Source organism: Eucyclogobius newberryi, unplaced genomic scaffold, assembly GCF_026437365.1.
Source record: "Eucyclogobius newberryi isolate DKJ021-1_F unplaced genomic scaffold, fEucNew1.0.hap1 SCAF_15, whole genome shotgun sequence".
Taxonomy (NCBI): Eukaryota; Metazoa; Chordata; class Actinopteri; order Gobiiformes; family Gobiidae; genus Eucyclogobius; species Eucyclogobius newberryi.
The window spans coordinates 8,188,389-8,204,711 of NW_027315779.1; the positions used below are offsets into that span (position 1 = coordinate 8,188,389).

Below are 16,323 nucleotides of genomic sequence, written 5' to 3' on the forward strand. Positions count from 1 at the left end.
TCAAACACAAATCAAATCCACGAGAAAAAATAAGAAAATGATTTGAATTGACCAAAAACTATCTTTTGAATTCACATTCAAAGGTTTTATTCTATGTCTTTTTGCTTTCTATATCTGAACTTTGACTTCAATAACAAAAGTGAGTACTTCTTCCATCACTGATCAGACCTTACAGCTGCTGGAAGATGACACAGAGGCGAGCGCCATGTTCAGAGCGCACTTTTATTGTGACAGCGCCAGCCGGAAGCGCGCTCCTTTCTTCACTTTCTTCATCAGTTGCGTCTCGCTGTCCTGCTCCGGGGATGCGCGGACTCTTGAGTGGAGCTCTTATAACTCAGCTCGGCCCGTGACACTCACAGTCCCCAGTGGAGACACATCTGGACCCAAGACCAACCAAAACTTTATTCACCTTCCTTTTTTTTATGGATGCGATCGTTTCTCTTTGACGCGGCGGAGCGATGCCCAGTGCGCTGACCACTCCACTCCAGAGTCACCGGCTGGAACGATAGTTTGGTGCGCGGACCCCCTGTCATGGTGTGGACCCTCCCGCGGCACCATGGAGACCAGGAGTGGACTTTTGACGCGTCTCCTGCTCGCGCTGGATCTCTGCGTGTGCGCCTCCCAGGTCCTCCGCATCGGTGAGCGCAACAGCGGTTTACGCGCGCCTCGTCCAGCGCAGTGTCTCACTACGTTTATTTTGAATACATCTTTTATCATTTAAGTTTGTCCAGAATGTTGTGTGGTGGTGTGAGTTGTCCATTTTAACCTGGTAAAAGTGATTCAAACCGACGCCTTAAATGTTCCAGTTTGGACGCGACTGTTTCAATGTTGTTTTGTGTTACTTCATTTTGTTTTCCGTTCCTTGTGCATAGTTTTATGAATACGATGCTGCTATTTCGTGTTGGATTTCTGGGGGGTCTTTCCCTTTGGTCAGATCCTGAACTGTCCTCAAAGTCGCGGCTCTTGAGAAGTGTGTGACCTGTAGCGCAGCGTCTCTTTGTCGTTGTCTTTTTGCACTTCTGGACTAAATCTGTGACTTTGCAATGCGAAGATATGTTTTTCTGACAGATGGAGAGGTTTTCCCCAAAAGCCAAAGAGAACTCTATCCACAGTGTGTCTTAAGATTGCTGATGACGACGACCATATGTCTCCTGTCATTTAAAGGTGCACTATGTAACCTTTGTTCTGGAGGCACCTGTTTTATTCATGAAGATATCATTGATTTGCCTGAAATTTTCCAAAGTTAAAGCTGAAGTTAAAGCTCTCTATCTTCATGAAGACAAGCACCATCAGGCCAAGTGACTGGTCAGAGGAGCTCGAGAACCAAACATAAAAACATCAATTCAAGGCTTTTTCTGAAATAAAACGCTTCTAATTGATAAATGCAAGGCAGATAAGCGCAATGCAATAATGTGGAACGTTCCATGGCGAAGTAGAAACATTTACCATGGATCGAAACAAGTTTGCCAGCCGTCAATCATAAAATTACACAGTGTGACTTTAATCCCAGCCACAAACATACGATATTGACCAAAATGTTTCCTGATAACGAGATTTCGGCAGATTTATAGTTCCTCCGGCTTCGAGAACGATGTGTCTACTTTTGTGCAAATACTGTGGAAAATATTAAAGTGATATGACCTTAAAATCACTATTCCATGGTCTATAAATGTCACTTGTGTTACAGTTAAAAGCCTCATGTCGGCAGGAACAGCATCACAGTAAATTCCTATTGAATAAAGACCATTCAGTTGCTTATTACTGCTCTCCGTACCCACACAGATACAAATAATGCATTATTGATTCCCCCCTGCAGGCTGCTGTGGTCTCCTTTTGGGGTATTTTCATTTGGGATAGTGGCTGCTGCTGTTGACTTCTATCCATCATTGAGACAGATGTGATAAAGGCTGAAAAACCCTCGTAATCTTCCTTTCTCCTGAGCTACGTGTGCTGTGTGGACGAGAGCGACAGAAGTTCGCCCGGACGTGATTAGACGAGAGGAGAGCGCGAGGAGGGTGCGTTTCATGATCCAGAGGTGCCCTCACCCACCGAAGGCTTAGCGTCAGGACAGAGCCACCTCGTAATGCCCGAGTTTAATTGAGTGAATAAAATGAGGGTTTGTGTCAACTTCTGCTGCTGGTGGTTCACTGGACACAATTGAGTTTGAGATATGCCTCTTTCTCCTATAGAGCGCCATTACTGAGCACCTCTTAAATGTTGATGGTCCGAGAGTTCAATTTCAAACTCGATTTCGATCCTAAAATACACCGACATATTGGGGCAATCGGACGATATTTTGCTGCTGACTCTGTTTAAAGGAAAGACTTTATTGTAACACTTTAGTGCGAAGAAGGTTCTGAGCCAAATGTGATTACACTGCTCCAAGGTTAGAGGCAAAACAGAAGAAAAGAAAATCATTTGTATTGATGTTTAATTGTTTTACATTCATATAGACTTTGCATCATTTGTTTTTCACTGTGGCCCTCAGAGGCTTGTTGTGATTTTGGGCTTTACAAAAATGAATTTAATATATTTTTTTAACATAATTTTTTCCTTAGTATACTTTCGTTCGGATATTCAGAGCAGTGCACGTATACAGTCATTCAGTTTGTAGTATATACTAAGTGATGGCAACATCAGGAAAAAAGAACACGAGAAAGAACACTAAGAGCTCAGAGAGAAGCTGGAGAAGGCCTGGAAGGTGAAGGCTGAAGTGGAGCCTGTGGTCATCGGAGCAGTCGGGGTAGTGACCCCCAAACTGGAGGAGTGGGCACAGCAGATCCCTGAAAAACATCAGACATGTGTCAGTCCAGAAAAGGCAAGAGCAGGAAGAGCAAAGATACTGAAGAAACCTACCGCTCCCTATGTCGGTGTAATCCCTCATTCGTCCAGGCGTGTTCCATAGTAGAAAAAGCTTCAGTTGTAGTCATCTGGACTCAGTTTGAAAAAATAGACGTTTCGACTCTCATCCAAGAGTCATTGTCAATAAAAGAATTTAGATCGAGAACTCCGATATTAATACTGTTCTGTGGTAAGACCCGCCCATTGGGCGGAGCCTTCCTGAAGTAGCAAGAGTTTTTTGTTTCAACAGAAACTCCCCCCTTGTATCTACCAAGCTAGCCTATTCAAAATTTTAATGGGCTATTAGAATCCTCTTTGTCTTTGTGAGACCCTGGCTCAACCACCCTGAGTACCTGATTAGCATCTAAATGTCCTTGTCCTGGTCCTCTACCTTTCCAGGGGTTCAGTATACCATTATAGATACCAGGAAGATTGAATCTGAGCCCTCCATTTCTGTTTAAAAAACGTCTTTCTTTTTTAACAAAAATAGCGTAGAGGCTCTATCAGCACAGAAGAAATACAAGTTCAGGACCTCAGAGTGCCGTGCATCTCCATCTTGAAGCCTCTAATCACTCGTTTGAAGACGGTGAGGTGAAGGTTTTAAGCAGGGAGAAAAGATGGTTTGAAAGAGGAGTCAAGGAAGCTATTTTTGTTAAAAAAGAAAGACCTTCTTTAAACAGAAATGGAGGGCTAAGATTCAATCTTCCTGGTATCTATAATGGAATACTGAACCCCTGGAAAGGTAGAGGACCAGGACAAAGACATTTAGATGCTAATCAGGTACTCAGGGTGGTTGAGCCAGGGTCTCACAAAGACAAAGAGGATTCTAATAGCCCATTAAAATTTTGAATAGGCTAGCTCGGTAGATACAAGGGGGGAGTTTCTGTTGAAACAAACAACTCTTGCTACTTCAGGAAGGCTCCGCCCAATGGGCGGGTCTTACCACAGAACAGTATTAATATCGGAGTTCTCGATCTAAATTCTTTTATTGACAATGACTCTTGGATGAGAGTCGAAACGTCTATTTTTTCAAACTGAGTCCAGATGACTACCGCTCCCTATTCTGGAAAAGGTCCAAAGTATATATGACATTAGATGTATACAATGTGAGAATATGGATGGAAATGAGCCCAGGGCATGTTTAGAGCAGGAAGGGGGTGAGTTCAGCACCTCATGTATCGCTCACCTACTTCATGCATTCCCAGCATCCTAAATATTCAGTGAGATGAGTTTAAAAGCACTTCACTCTCTGAGCCCAGAGCTTTGCTGTCATGGTAAAGTTAACCAGAATTAGCATGCTAATGCCGCACTTCCTGCTTTGCAGAGATTAATAGGCTCTATAATTAAATTCAGATAAAGTGCTGTGGTCTCATTTTCCTTTGAAGAGATGCTTTTGGCTTTTACAATGTGTTCTGTGGGAAAACAAATTGCATGCAAAAATATCAGGGAGAAGCTCTTTAATGATTCTAGTCTAAAGATGCTTTTGGAAAACTGACACTGACTTTGGCCTTTGCTTTTAAATCACATGAGATTTTATTATGGACAATCTGCATATCTAACAGAACCTCTACCTCGTGTTAATCATCTTAAAAAAGGTTGTAGGTCAAACGAAGCTGTATTAAACCCATGAGACCCAAGTGATATTTAAATTGCATAAGATAATTTTGTCTATTCAAGTCAGATGCAACCTCCAAATGACAGACATCAATTCAAAAAGATTACATTTCACACAATGCATCAAGCAACCTTTTAATCTAATGACTATAACTATTTGTGGTCTTAGTCTGCACTCACTCTGCTTAATAGTTTAGTGAAGTGCATCTGACTCTGAACTCTGTATGAAAGGAGTTTTTTCTTTTTCTGATTTTCTGACAAACACAATTCTATTAAGGATGTGCTGAGTCCTGACCCTTGAGAGGAAAAAATCAAAAGGAAAGCATTCCTGATATTACAGAAGCTGCACATTTATTGGAGAATTGATTCAAGAAGAGCTCCAACTTTAACCTGAATAATTTAACTTTGCCCAGTCTAAACCTGGGTGCGCGGCCCTTTAGCATGCACACTCTGCTCAGGTTATCGCTTCCTGCCATTACTCACTATACTTTTCTTTTTCTACGGACGGCTTTTTCCATTTGAACTTCACAGTCGCTCTGGCCGTGACTTTCAGATACGCGCTGCAGCTCTGGGTCTCATGCATTAATATTCAGCACCATTCAAAACCAATGAGGAGAGCTTCAATGCTTGAGTGCAGAGCAGGATCCACACAACTGTCTGAGGGGGATTTACATAGTTACATCTGTGGCTGAGCAGCAGAAAAGCACCGAGTTTGGCCGCAGGTGGCGTTCAGTCAAATTGCCATGAACAAGTTCAATTGGCGATTAACCTACATTTGCAAGAAAGACGCTTCCATCAGTGATGAAACACATCACGCAGATAGTTAAGCCATGTGCTTATCTCCATGGAGATGGTGGACATTTTCCACAGTACGGCATTACACTTGTAGACTCTATCTTGCCTTTTTTACAATTACAAGTGTTTTTATTGTTAAAAAAAAAAAAATGCATTTTCAAAATGTTTCAAAATGCATTGAATGATATGTATTCCTACTGTGAGGGGTGTGTCACCTTTGCACAGATCTGACCTGTAACGTGGCATAGATTTGTTTAATGCCATGACATATTTACACAGAGATAAGCAGGTGGCGGACCCTCTATCAGGAAAGTTATAACTTGAAGTGCTTAAGCATATTTTCTTAAGGCAGCACCTTTTTTAAGTGCCTGATTTTTAATGTCTTAAAACTGAGAAAAACAGAACTGGTTAGTTTTCAACAGTTTGCAGCGATGTAAACATGTTTCTCATTTAATCCTTTCTGAGCATCCTAAATATTCATCACTATGAGTTTTATAACTTCCATATGCCAGAGCAGCAGTTACCGTCACAGTAAAGCTAACACGCATTAGAATGCTAACAACACATTAAATGCACAGCACATGGTGGAGCTGCATGTATAATGTATCTTACTACATTTTTTCACATTGTTCACCAAAGCATTGTTTGTGCCAATTGCATGCAGACCATTGTCAAAGTCTAATGCAATTGCAATATCAAGGCCCCATTCACCCTTTTTTGTCTTCTGCATTTATGGAAACTCTTTTTTCCCAGTATTCACCTTAACTTCTACTAAATATGCAATGCTATTTCCCCTCAGCATGTTTTTACATGTTCAAATACTGTAATCTTTCAACATTTTTATTCTTGTTATAAAATGCATATGGTTTCTAGATATATAGTCATTGGAAGTTGGCTCCACTTGAGTTTGAGCTGAGCTACTTTACGATTGACTATGCAGGGTCTCCACAGTGGAATGATCATTTATCAGACTGGCACAGGCTGGTGAGTTCGGCTGTGTGAAATGCAACGGGCACCTGTAGCCTGTCATAAAATAGGCCGAAAAACCCCGGGCTTCATTTGTATGTGTTGGCGCGTGGTCTTCCTTTGTGATGTGAGAGTGATAGGAGACCGACTGGACCGCATCCACTTTCATCTGTCCACTGCCCTCTCTTTCAAATTGTCTCATTTAGAAAGCACCGGTGTCTGCAACATTTGTGCCCTCGAAACAAATGGATCCAGGATTTTCAGAAGAAAAGAAAGCATCAACGTCTGGGCAAAAAGCTGGCGTGCGCCTGGATGAATTCACCTGTAGCAAATTCACGTTTTATTTTAGTGCCAAGAAAGTCTTCTCAAACTTTGGCAGGGGCTGAATGTAAAACACACTCATTAATTTCTGAGTGTAATTCTGTCACAGTGGGCTCAGAACTAATTAACTTTACTTTGAGATTTATTGTGCGCTGGACGTATTGGGCCCGCTTTGTGCCAGCGGCCGCGACTGTTGAGGAGAATGTATTTGCTTGTTTATTTTGGCTTTTATGCATGAACAAGCTCTGAGCGCAGACTTTGAAATGTGAACGATAAAAACGCCAAAGTCGGAGAATCAATAGCAGCTTTATTTTGCATGAGAGAATCCAGAATTACTCAGGTTACAGGTGACAAATGTTATAAAAGAGACTGAATTATAGCTGGGTTTGAAATATCATCGCTCAGCCTCATTAGATTCCAGTGACATGTGGGCACCCAAAATTACTATTGTTGCAAATTTGAGTTCAGGGGCCGCCTATAAATGGAGAGTGAAATAGCCAAAACCAGTGGCACTTGCTGCTGGCTCTGTGTTTATTGTGTTTATGTCGGCCTTGGTCATCAGAGGAAGACGAGCCAGACTTGACTTGAATGGTCAATACTATGACTGGGGATGTCACAATAATCCATTTTAGTGTTACGATTATTTTGAGGAAAAAACATCTCTTCCCGTGGTCTTTCATGTCACTGTTACTCAAAACTTTCTGAAAGACAAAATAAAGTTAGGTTTGACAAAAACAGCCAGAGAAAAACAGTTGAAGTTCAGGTCTATTTTCGGACGACAGACTGAAATAAAAAGACTTGCTTTGAAAACTGTCACAAGGTTGTATGTGTTGGATTTATGTATTTTATCTTACTAATGTATCATGTATCTCATGCTTAAACATTTAGTTTGCTTAAAAGTCTAAGAAGTGATTCTAAGTGTGTAAGCTGTTTGCAGACGGAGCAGTTTCTCATGAAAGATGAAAACAGATGGAAATACCTTACTCGCTTCGCAACGACAGGACTAACTAACTTGTTAGCTTCACTACCAACCGTCTATGTCAACAGTGTAAAGTGCTGAAATGTATTAAAAGTGTGGGCCAGCTGTCCTGTATGTGACCTGTACCAGTGACCTTTTCTACTTAGGGGCAGCTGGTTAATGTGCCACTAGTGTATGGTCCTTAATAAAAGGAAGGTTGGACGGAGTAGACGGGCAGAGCGCTCAGAGTGGTGGACTGTCCAGTGTGTGAACTGGAAGCCTGGTCCTCTTTGTCGTTTCTCCCCCGTATTCCACCGGGGTTAAAGATATGGATGGTCTAAAACTTCCTATTTCTTGTAACGTTGTCTTCCTTCTCAAAAATTTAGTTCCATCAGTATTGTGACCTGAATAATCAAGATTATCGATTGACCTCTTAACTTTGACATCCCTAACTATGAAAATGTTTCGAGGGTTCAGTTCTGATGGTAAATAGTCCTCAAGCCTCTTTATACAACTCTCGGACTACTTTAATCTACAACACAAATGATTAGTTACTTTTCACATTTCAGACAAAAAAACATTGTAGTGCTTATGGGAAACAGTCATAACTGCACTTCTAATACTCTTAATAAAGCATGAACAAAGACTTGATCAACACATTGAGCGTTCGGAGGTCAAAATGTCAAATTATGTGTTTTCGATTATTGTGAGGAAAAAACAGCACCAAATTTAACAATTAGTCACAATTTTGACTGAGACTGTGTGGAATCTTGTCTAACACTGAACTATTTTTCAAGTTTGTGACCAGCTTTATGAAATGTGACAAAAACTACCACTACCTTTAACTACAGATTGAATTAAAACCACTTAATTTAGCTAGCATAGGTCTTATGATTATATTGTGTCCCAGATAATCAATCAACAAATGAATAACTAATAATCTTGACATCCTTAATTGCGAGTGATTCAGTTTTAGTTCTTATTTAATAACATATAAGTCCTCACCTCTAACCTCACCTTATGATTCCAAGCCTGAAAAGTCTTTGTTCATGTGTTATTAAGGCTAATTAAGGTGTAGTTATTATAAAGTTGTGCCAGAATATCTCTTTCCCGTCCCATAACATCATCACATTCTTAAATCTCAAAGCCAGAGTTCAAAATAAATGCACCGTTACTTTAAAGTCATAGTTACATTTTTTATTTTTTTTCCCCACAATATAATCATGTATTACATAAACATACACATTTATATACCGGTACACGTACACGTACACGTACACGTATGTACACATCAAGTTGCTGTAACATTGCTACCCACCACTCGACCGAGGAAACCAGCATCCTAGACCGAGGCCCAGCCCAACTGGCACCAGCGCCGAGGGCAAACGCACGGGCAAGCCAACACCGGACCCCCCCCGAATGACTTCAGGGCGGCCCCGACCCATGCCGGAGCCAGTACTGATCCACAATGCGGAGCTCACGAGGCCGCCTTCATCCTGTGTCCAGGAATCCACTCGATTGTCCATAAGAAAGCACGGAGATTGGCATCGAGCCTCTTACCCAGCATCAAAGCCGAAGCTGGGACTCCAGACTGCACTATACATATACCTGTACATATACCTGTACATATACCTGTACATATACCTGTACATATACCTGTACATATACCTGTACACACATACATACATACATACATACATAAATACATACATACTTACACACATACATCCCTACACACCCCCTAAGAAGACAGAAGAGAAGAAAGGGAGAAAAAAAAGAAAATAAATAATAAATAAATAAAATTAAAAATAATAATAATAATACAAATAAATAAAAATACAAAAAGCTTAATAATAATCATAATAATAAATAATCAAGGAATAAATAAATACAAAACATAATAATAAGTATTGTATTTTGCATCTAATAGAGGTTTATTGCCCTTGAGTTCTATATTTACAGTATCTCTGCTCACCATGATCCATTCAATTTAATTTATCAAGTTATAGCGTATCTACTTTAATGATTGATAAGTTCATCCCGCACATTTACTGGTGGTTTTCTTCATCTGAAACACCCATAATAATCACCTTATTCCATTCCTCTCCAAAGAAGGAAGCTAGTGGGGACCAGTTTTTAACAAAGGGTCCTACAGAGCCTCTCAGGACGTGTGAGAGCCTCTCCAGTGGCATTAAGGACATGATCTTCTCCCTCCACATACGAAGATCTGGAGGGTCATTGTCTAGCCATCTTTGTAGGATTGTTAAGCAGGCTGCAAATAATAGAATTCTCATTTCTTTTTGTTATTTAATCAAAATTATGTTGAGGTAAAACATCCTCTATAAGTAATCTGCAGTTTAAATGACATAAATATGACAGTATTTTACATGCTCAACCTGTAGTTGGAGAATATACAGCACATTTTCTTTTATTAGTCTTTCTGTTTTTGTTTGCTCTTGAAAAGAAAACCTCACACCTCAGAGAGCGTTCTATTTTTACCCAGTTTCCTCGCATCAGCTGCAGTCCCCGATCCTCCTGCTCAAGAAGCTAAAATGAGGTTCAAAATTTAATGCCTAAGCAATTAATGACTTTACACTAAAGCTATTGAAAAATGGCCAAATGGAAGTTGGCACGTTTTAGTGGATCACAGGCCAAGACTTCTGGACAGACGTGACTCCGCGCTGTAATTACCCTTTTCATAATTTGACAAATACTGTTGAAATGGAAGTAGTATTTCTTTGTTAGTCAACTTAAAGGTACGTCCTGTGCCAAGGTTATGAAAGCCACAATGAATCAGTAGAAAATGTAATGTATTTTATAGTTAGTTATAGCCTCAGTTCCCTTCAGTCTTCTTATGTTAAAGTTCCTGTCAAATCCCTTTAGTTTTAGAGTAGATCTAATGAGTTCAAAGCAGTGGAATCATATGAGTTACAGAGCAACCTCAGAAAAGGATTAGTGTAAAAAAACAGTGCTTAATTTGAGGCAAAAGATGAATACCATGTGCAGTACGTCCCAAATTGAGACCTTAACCCAGGCATGTCCAAACTAGGGCCCGGGGGCCAAATGCGGCCCTCAAACCAATTTTTGTTGGCCCTCCAGCTTCCTGCTATGTCGGCCAAAACAACAAAAAGTACTTTTTACTGTGAAATAGGGAAAATTCAGGCATATTGATATTATACCAACCTATTAATATTCTAGGTCTAATTAAAAGTGTGGAGGCTCATTGCAATTACGTCAAATGCAAAATTTCAAATGATTCACTTTGTCATTCAACAAATTCAACATTGTCAAGTTGTTTGTGGCCCTCTGCCCCGTTTAAGTTTCAAAATGTTTGGACACCCCTGCATTAACCCTTTTCACTGGACCTTTTTGAGTGAATCCACCTGTTCCACACCCTCAAACCCTTTCTTTGTTTTCTTATCTTCTGCTTGACAAATGAACCACTGCCTATTGCAGACGAAACAGTGAACAGTGATTGCTTGTGACTTCAGATGTCACGCAGAAGAGGGAATTGCTTAATGTGTTAAGATAAGTTTCTGATTGCTGCATTTGTTACCAGTTCCAGATTATTTGGCCGTGTGAGTGTGTCCGTGTGCGAGACGCATCGTGACAATTATCTTTATCACTACTTTATTATCCAATCACTGTCTCTTAACATGATTCTTTACCAAAACTCTGACATCGAAATGGTTCTAACATTTGGTTTTATCTTCAGAAATGTGCTCCTGCCTCTTGTCACCTGTTCTCAGTCTCTTTTGTTAGCATGCGTCGCGTTTTGCCTGTACACCAGAGAATTTAGGACTCAATCAGAACTCATTTTTAGAACGTGCTTTGAGTGTAGCTCGCAGACGCTCCTGTCCTCTTCTTGTCCTTGTCCGGCTATTGTCTGCATTCTTTGCTTTTGCTTCCATTTTTTTTTTTTGGCTCCCCTTGAGTCAAACCGGGCACGTTCAGAGCCAAGAACAACAGTGAGCACAAAATAGCTGTAATTTACTTTGACACTATAGACATTTTACATTTACAAACGGCTTTACTTCTGCCCAACCCTCAAAGTGCTTTACGGTGTTAGCCCCAGTAGTTTCAGTCCGCTCAGCGAAAAGGAAAATTGAAAAAGAAGAAAAGACAAGACAAAAAAGAGGAGTTTAAAAGGAGTTAAAAGCACAATTGTTTACATTGGAGTCTGCTGTTGCCTAGTACTTATCTGTAGCTCCCTTTCTCAGCAGGAAGTGGTGATGAGGTAATAGTGATTGAAAAGGAGATTTACCGTATTTACCGGACTATAAGTCGCACCCTTTTTCATAGTTTTGGCCGGGATGCGACGTGTACTTATGTTCATACTTATACTTATACTCCGAAGCGACTTAAATGTGTTATTTTCACATTTGCAACCGCATTTCATACTCCAGCGCTATATATGTTTTTTTCTTCTCTATTATGCATTTTTTGGCTGGTGCGACTTATACTCCGGAAGATACGGTAGTACTGCAATTTCACTTGTTTATTTGATATGGACATAGCATTGGATGAACTAGATGCATTGTAAGATAATGTTACCGGCGCCAGCCCTAGGGGTAAGCTGGGCGGTAGCAAATGGTACACAGCTAAAGAGTTAGACTGTGTAGCCAGGAGAATATCGCTGTGGACAGATGAGGGAGACGAGTCATTCCATGCACAGCGTGTTTAATTCTGCTGTACATGCGCATTGTCTCGCTCTAATCCCCACAGGAGCGCTTAGAGCACCATCTGCTGGATGGATGTCCCAAAGATTAAAGACACAGTAGCCAAAAATACAAAAAATAGAGGGGGTGTCTGTTTCTATATAAACTTTTGAATATAGCGTTTTCAACCTACTACACTCTCCCCTGCTTTAAAAGATGACTCCGGCATCTTATGCTAAGTGTTTCAAGTTAGGTCACATACAGTCTTAAAGAGTCATATTACTTGGTTAATTTGAATGGTTACTTCAGTCTTTCAACGTCTAACATGTCCAAACAGGAGTAGGGTAATAGTACATGTCAGGTTGGTAATAGGGCAATGGTTGAGGAATACAGGCAAACATCATGTTCGCTCCAGGTCTCCATTCTTGGTATGATGGTTGTCCAAACCGACTGTAAGTGAATAGTTCTCTTGGCTTAATGGTTCTGGACGATCGGCGAACTGTTCCCTCATGCATGTTTGTTTCTGTTTCCAACTCATCACTGTCCACAGTTTCCATTTCTGGTATGTCCGCAGCTGGAGCAATAGCCAAAGGTACTGACCTTGGCCCTGAATCAGGTTCAACAGCCGGGATTGCCATATTTGGAGTTTGTACCTCAACTTGTGGTGGAACTCTTGGTTGTGGTACTCTAACTGGTTGAGTACTTTGTCTTTCTGTTTGAAATGCAGGTGCTGTGGCCCTGAGTCCAGAACGCCGTTGAGGTGTAGGTTCACTTTGACGTATAGGCACACGATGCCAATTGTACGTGTATTCCTCTTCCTCATCTGATTGTTCAGACTCAGCAGCTTCCTGAATTTGTCTTTGTTCTTTTCCTTTACATTGTTTCTGTCTTGTGCGGTTATCTTTTTGACATTGTTCTTGTTCTAGTGGCAAGTCATTGACTGATAATAGAAGATTTCGGTGTAGAATTCTCAGATTACGGTTTCCTGTCTCACTTTGAACTTTATACACAGGTCCATCTTCAATCTTTTCAATCACTTTATGGATACATCTTTCCCAGTAAGCTCTTAGTTTTCCAGGACCTCCTCGTTCAGAGAGATTCCTGACTAGTACTCGATCTCCAGGTTGTAAAGGGATACCTTTTGTGTGTTTGTCATAGTACTTTTTCCCTTTAGCAGAGCTTTTCTGGCTGTTTTCTGAAGCAATTCTGTAGGCTTCTTGCATACGACATGCCCATTTTTCAGCATACTCTTGCTTTGTTTTACAGTCACTTTCAGGTTTGATGTCAAAAAGCAAATCTATGGGTAGTCTAGGCATTCTACCATACAGGAGAAAAAAAGGTGAATATCCAGTTGCTTCATGTCTCGTACAATTGTAAGCATGGAGAATGTGAGGCAAATGGTCTTTCCACTGTGTTTTCCTTTCTTCTTGTAGAGTGCGTAACATTTGTAGTAGTGTTCTGTTTAGACGCTCAACAGGATTACCCTGCGGATGATAAGGGGTCGTTCGAGAGTGAGCTATTCCTGCAAGTTGTTGGAGTCTTTGGAATAGGTTATTTTCGAACTCCCGGCCCTGATCATGGTGGAGTTTTTCAGGAAATCCGAACCGTGGGATGAAGTCATTGAATATTTTCTCTGCTGCGGTTTTACCAGACTTATTTTTCGTTGGATAAGCTTGCGCAAATCGCGTGAAGTGGTCTACCAGAACTAATATGTACTCATAACCGCCTTTACTCGGTTCGAGGTGAAGGTAGTCAACTGATATGAGTTCAAAAGGAGCACTAGTTGTGATTGAACCCATTGGGGCTTTGTCTGGAACACACGGACGTTTTTGTTTCAGACAAGTGCATTGTCGAATGACATAATCCTCAATATCGCGTTGCATAAATGGCCAATAAAAACGTTCTCTAGCCAAATGAATTACTTTATCTGCGCCTACGTGACCCATATCATCATGCAAATGTCTCAAAACAGTTTTTTTTTCAGTTTGTCTGGTAGAACTAACTGTTTTCTTTTCCCAGTATATCTGTACATGAGTCCTTTTTCTAATTTTAGTCTGTTCCACTCATGTACTAATCTCCTTGTTTCACGAGTCATTTGTTTCTTATCTTTGTCATTTGGATTCCAGCCTCTTTTCTTTAACTGTATCACTTCACAGATTGACTTGTCCTCTTTTTGAGCAGCTCGAAGATCTTCAGGTGAGATTACTGGAGTACCTTCAGTTTTAGTGTCACTGGTATTTGAGTTTAACTGTAAAGCGGCAACCCATGGCACTTCACTGTCTCTCATAGCTTTGTCACCCTGCCAAATGGCAGAAATTACTTCAGGTGGCATTGTCTCTGTGTACTCTGGTAAGTGATCTGTCAGTTGTACAGGATATCTGGACAGTGTGTCTGCATCCGCATTTGATTTGCCAGGACGATACTTGATTGTAAAGTGAAAATCTGCTAACTCACCCACCCAGCGATGCCCAACTGCGTTTAATTTGGCTGTACTCAAAACATATGTGAGGGGATTATTGTCCGTGAATACTGTAAAAGTAGGAGCATAATAAAGATAATCCCTGAATTTGTCACAGATTGCCCACTTGAGCGCCAGGAACTCAAGCTTGCCGGAGTGAAGGTGATAGTTTTTTTCAGCAGGTGTGAGCGTCCTAGAACCATATGCAATGACACGTAGTTTGTTGTTCTGTTGTTGATAAAGTACAGCTCCCAGACCTTCATTAGAAGCGTCTGTATGGAGGACGAAAGGCAAGTCAAAGTTTGGGTATGCCAAGATAGGTGGACTAGTTAACATGTCTACAAAATGTGACACAACTGCACTGTGTTCATGTGTCCAGTTAACAGGGGTTTTGGACGGAAGCTGACCATTACTGCTTTTCTTGGACTTGTTAGATTTTCTTTTTGTAGATTTGTACTCTACCTCACTGGGACTCTCAACAAGTTTAAATAGTGGTCTTGCTAACCTGGAAAAGTCCTGAACGAATGTCCTGTAGTAACCTAAGAAGCCAAGGAGAGCTCTAACTTCTCCAACATTCTTTGGTTCTCTGTCTCGAAGCTGGTTAACTGCTTCTAGATCTTTAGGATCTATCTGGACTCCTTCACTAGTCACAAGACGACCTACATATCTGATTTGGCGTTTAAAAAGTTCACACTTGTTAGGGCGTAACTTTATACCAAATTCTCTGAGTTTGTGTAGAACAAGTTTTAAGTCATTTACATGGTCAGTGAAAGTCTTAGAATAACATAACACGTCATCTAAGTAAGGTGAACAACACTCATCCCTCAAACCTTCAAGGACCCCTTCCATACATCTTTGAAAGGCTGCTGGGGCGTTGGTGAGGCCAAATGGGAGGCGGTTCCACTCATATAACCCCCAAGGTGTGCTAAAAGCGGTCAGGTGTTTAGAGTTCTCTTCCACAAAGCCTTGGTGGTAAGCACTACCTTGGTCTAATATTGAAAACCATGAGTAGCCCCCCAGGTTATCCAGCAGGTCTTGAATGCGTGGGAGTGGATGGCGATCGGGGATAGTTTTGCGATTTAACCCCCGAAAATCAACACACAAGCGAAGTGACATGTCCTTTTTTCTGACACAGACCACTGGTGAGGAATAGGGAGAAGTGGATTTCCTAATCCAGCCATGGTCCAGCAGCTTTTGAACATAGTCTTTCACTTCCTTGTACAAGGGTTTTGGAATGGAGTTGTAGGACGTTTGGACAGGTACATTGTCTGTGAGATTGATTTTGAGTTGTAGACTCGGGATGCATCCAATGTCTGAGTCACTTTTCCCAAAAACATCAGACTCCTCAAACAGCATGTCCTTTACCATCTTTTGTTCATTCTCGTCCAAATGGGACAAATCCACAGGTGGATGCCATTTTTCACTTTTCACATGAGTATCCTTTGTTATTTGGCATTGGTTACTGGTTTTCTGTGTAGAAATGGGATTGACAGAACATGTGTTTACATTGGTTGGTTGGTCTGAGTTGTCTGAAACACAGTTTACAGGTCTCACTTCGGTTACTTCTTCTAATGTTCCCAAAACAGTTCTCTTTGAAAGATAAATGTCATGTTTAGTGATGTTCTGAATAGGGATTTTTACAGTCTTTGTTAAACCACTAGGGACATCTACTAATGCAGGGAACAACTCTAAACCATCTGGACAGTCATCTT

At 40.9% G+C, this 16,323-nt stretch overlaps 1 protein-coding gene across 1 annotated transcript in view; it reads left to right on the forward strand.

Annotated features, from left to right (window-relative positions):
• Positions 1 to 549: 549 nt before the first annotated feature.
• LOC140360633 (glutamate receptor ionotropic, kainate 1-like) overlaps positions 550 to 16,323 on the forward strand; it is a 77,118-nt gene continuing 61,344 nt past the window's right edge. The window contains exon 1 of the mRNA XM_072445952.1: positions 550 to 638. Coding sequence (XP_072302053.1) covers positions 557 to 638 — 82 coding nt within the window. The 5' untranslated portion in view covers positions 550 to 556. The remainder of the gene's footprint in view (positions 639 to 16,323) is intronic.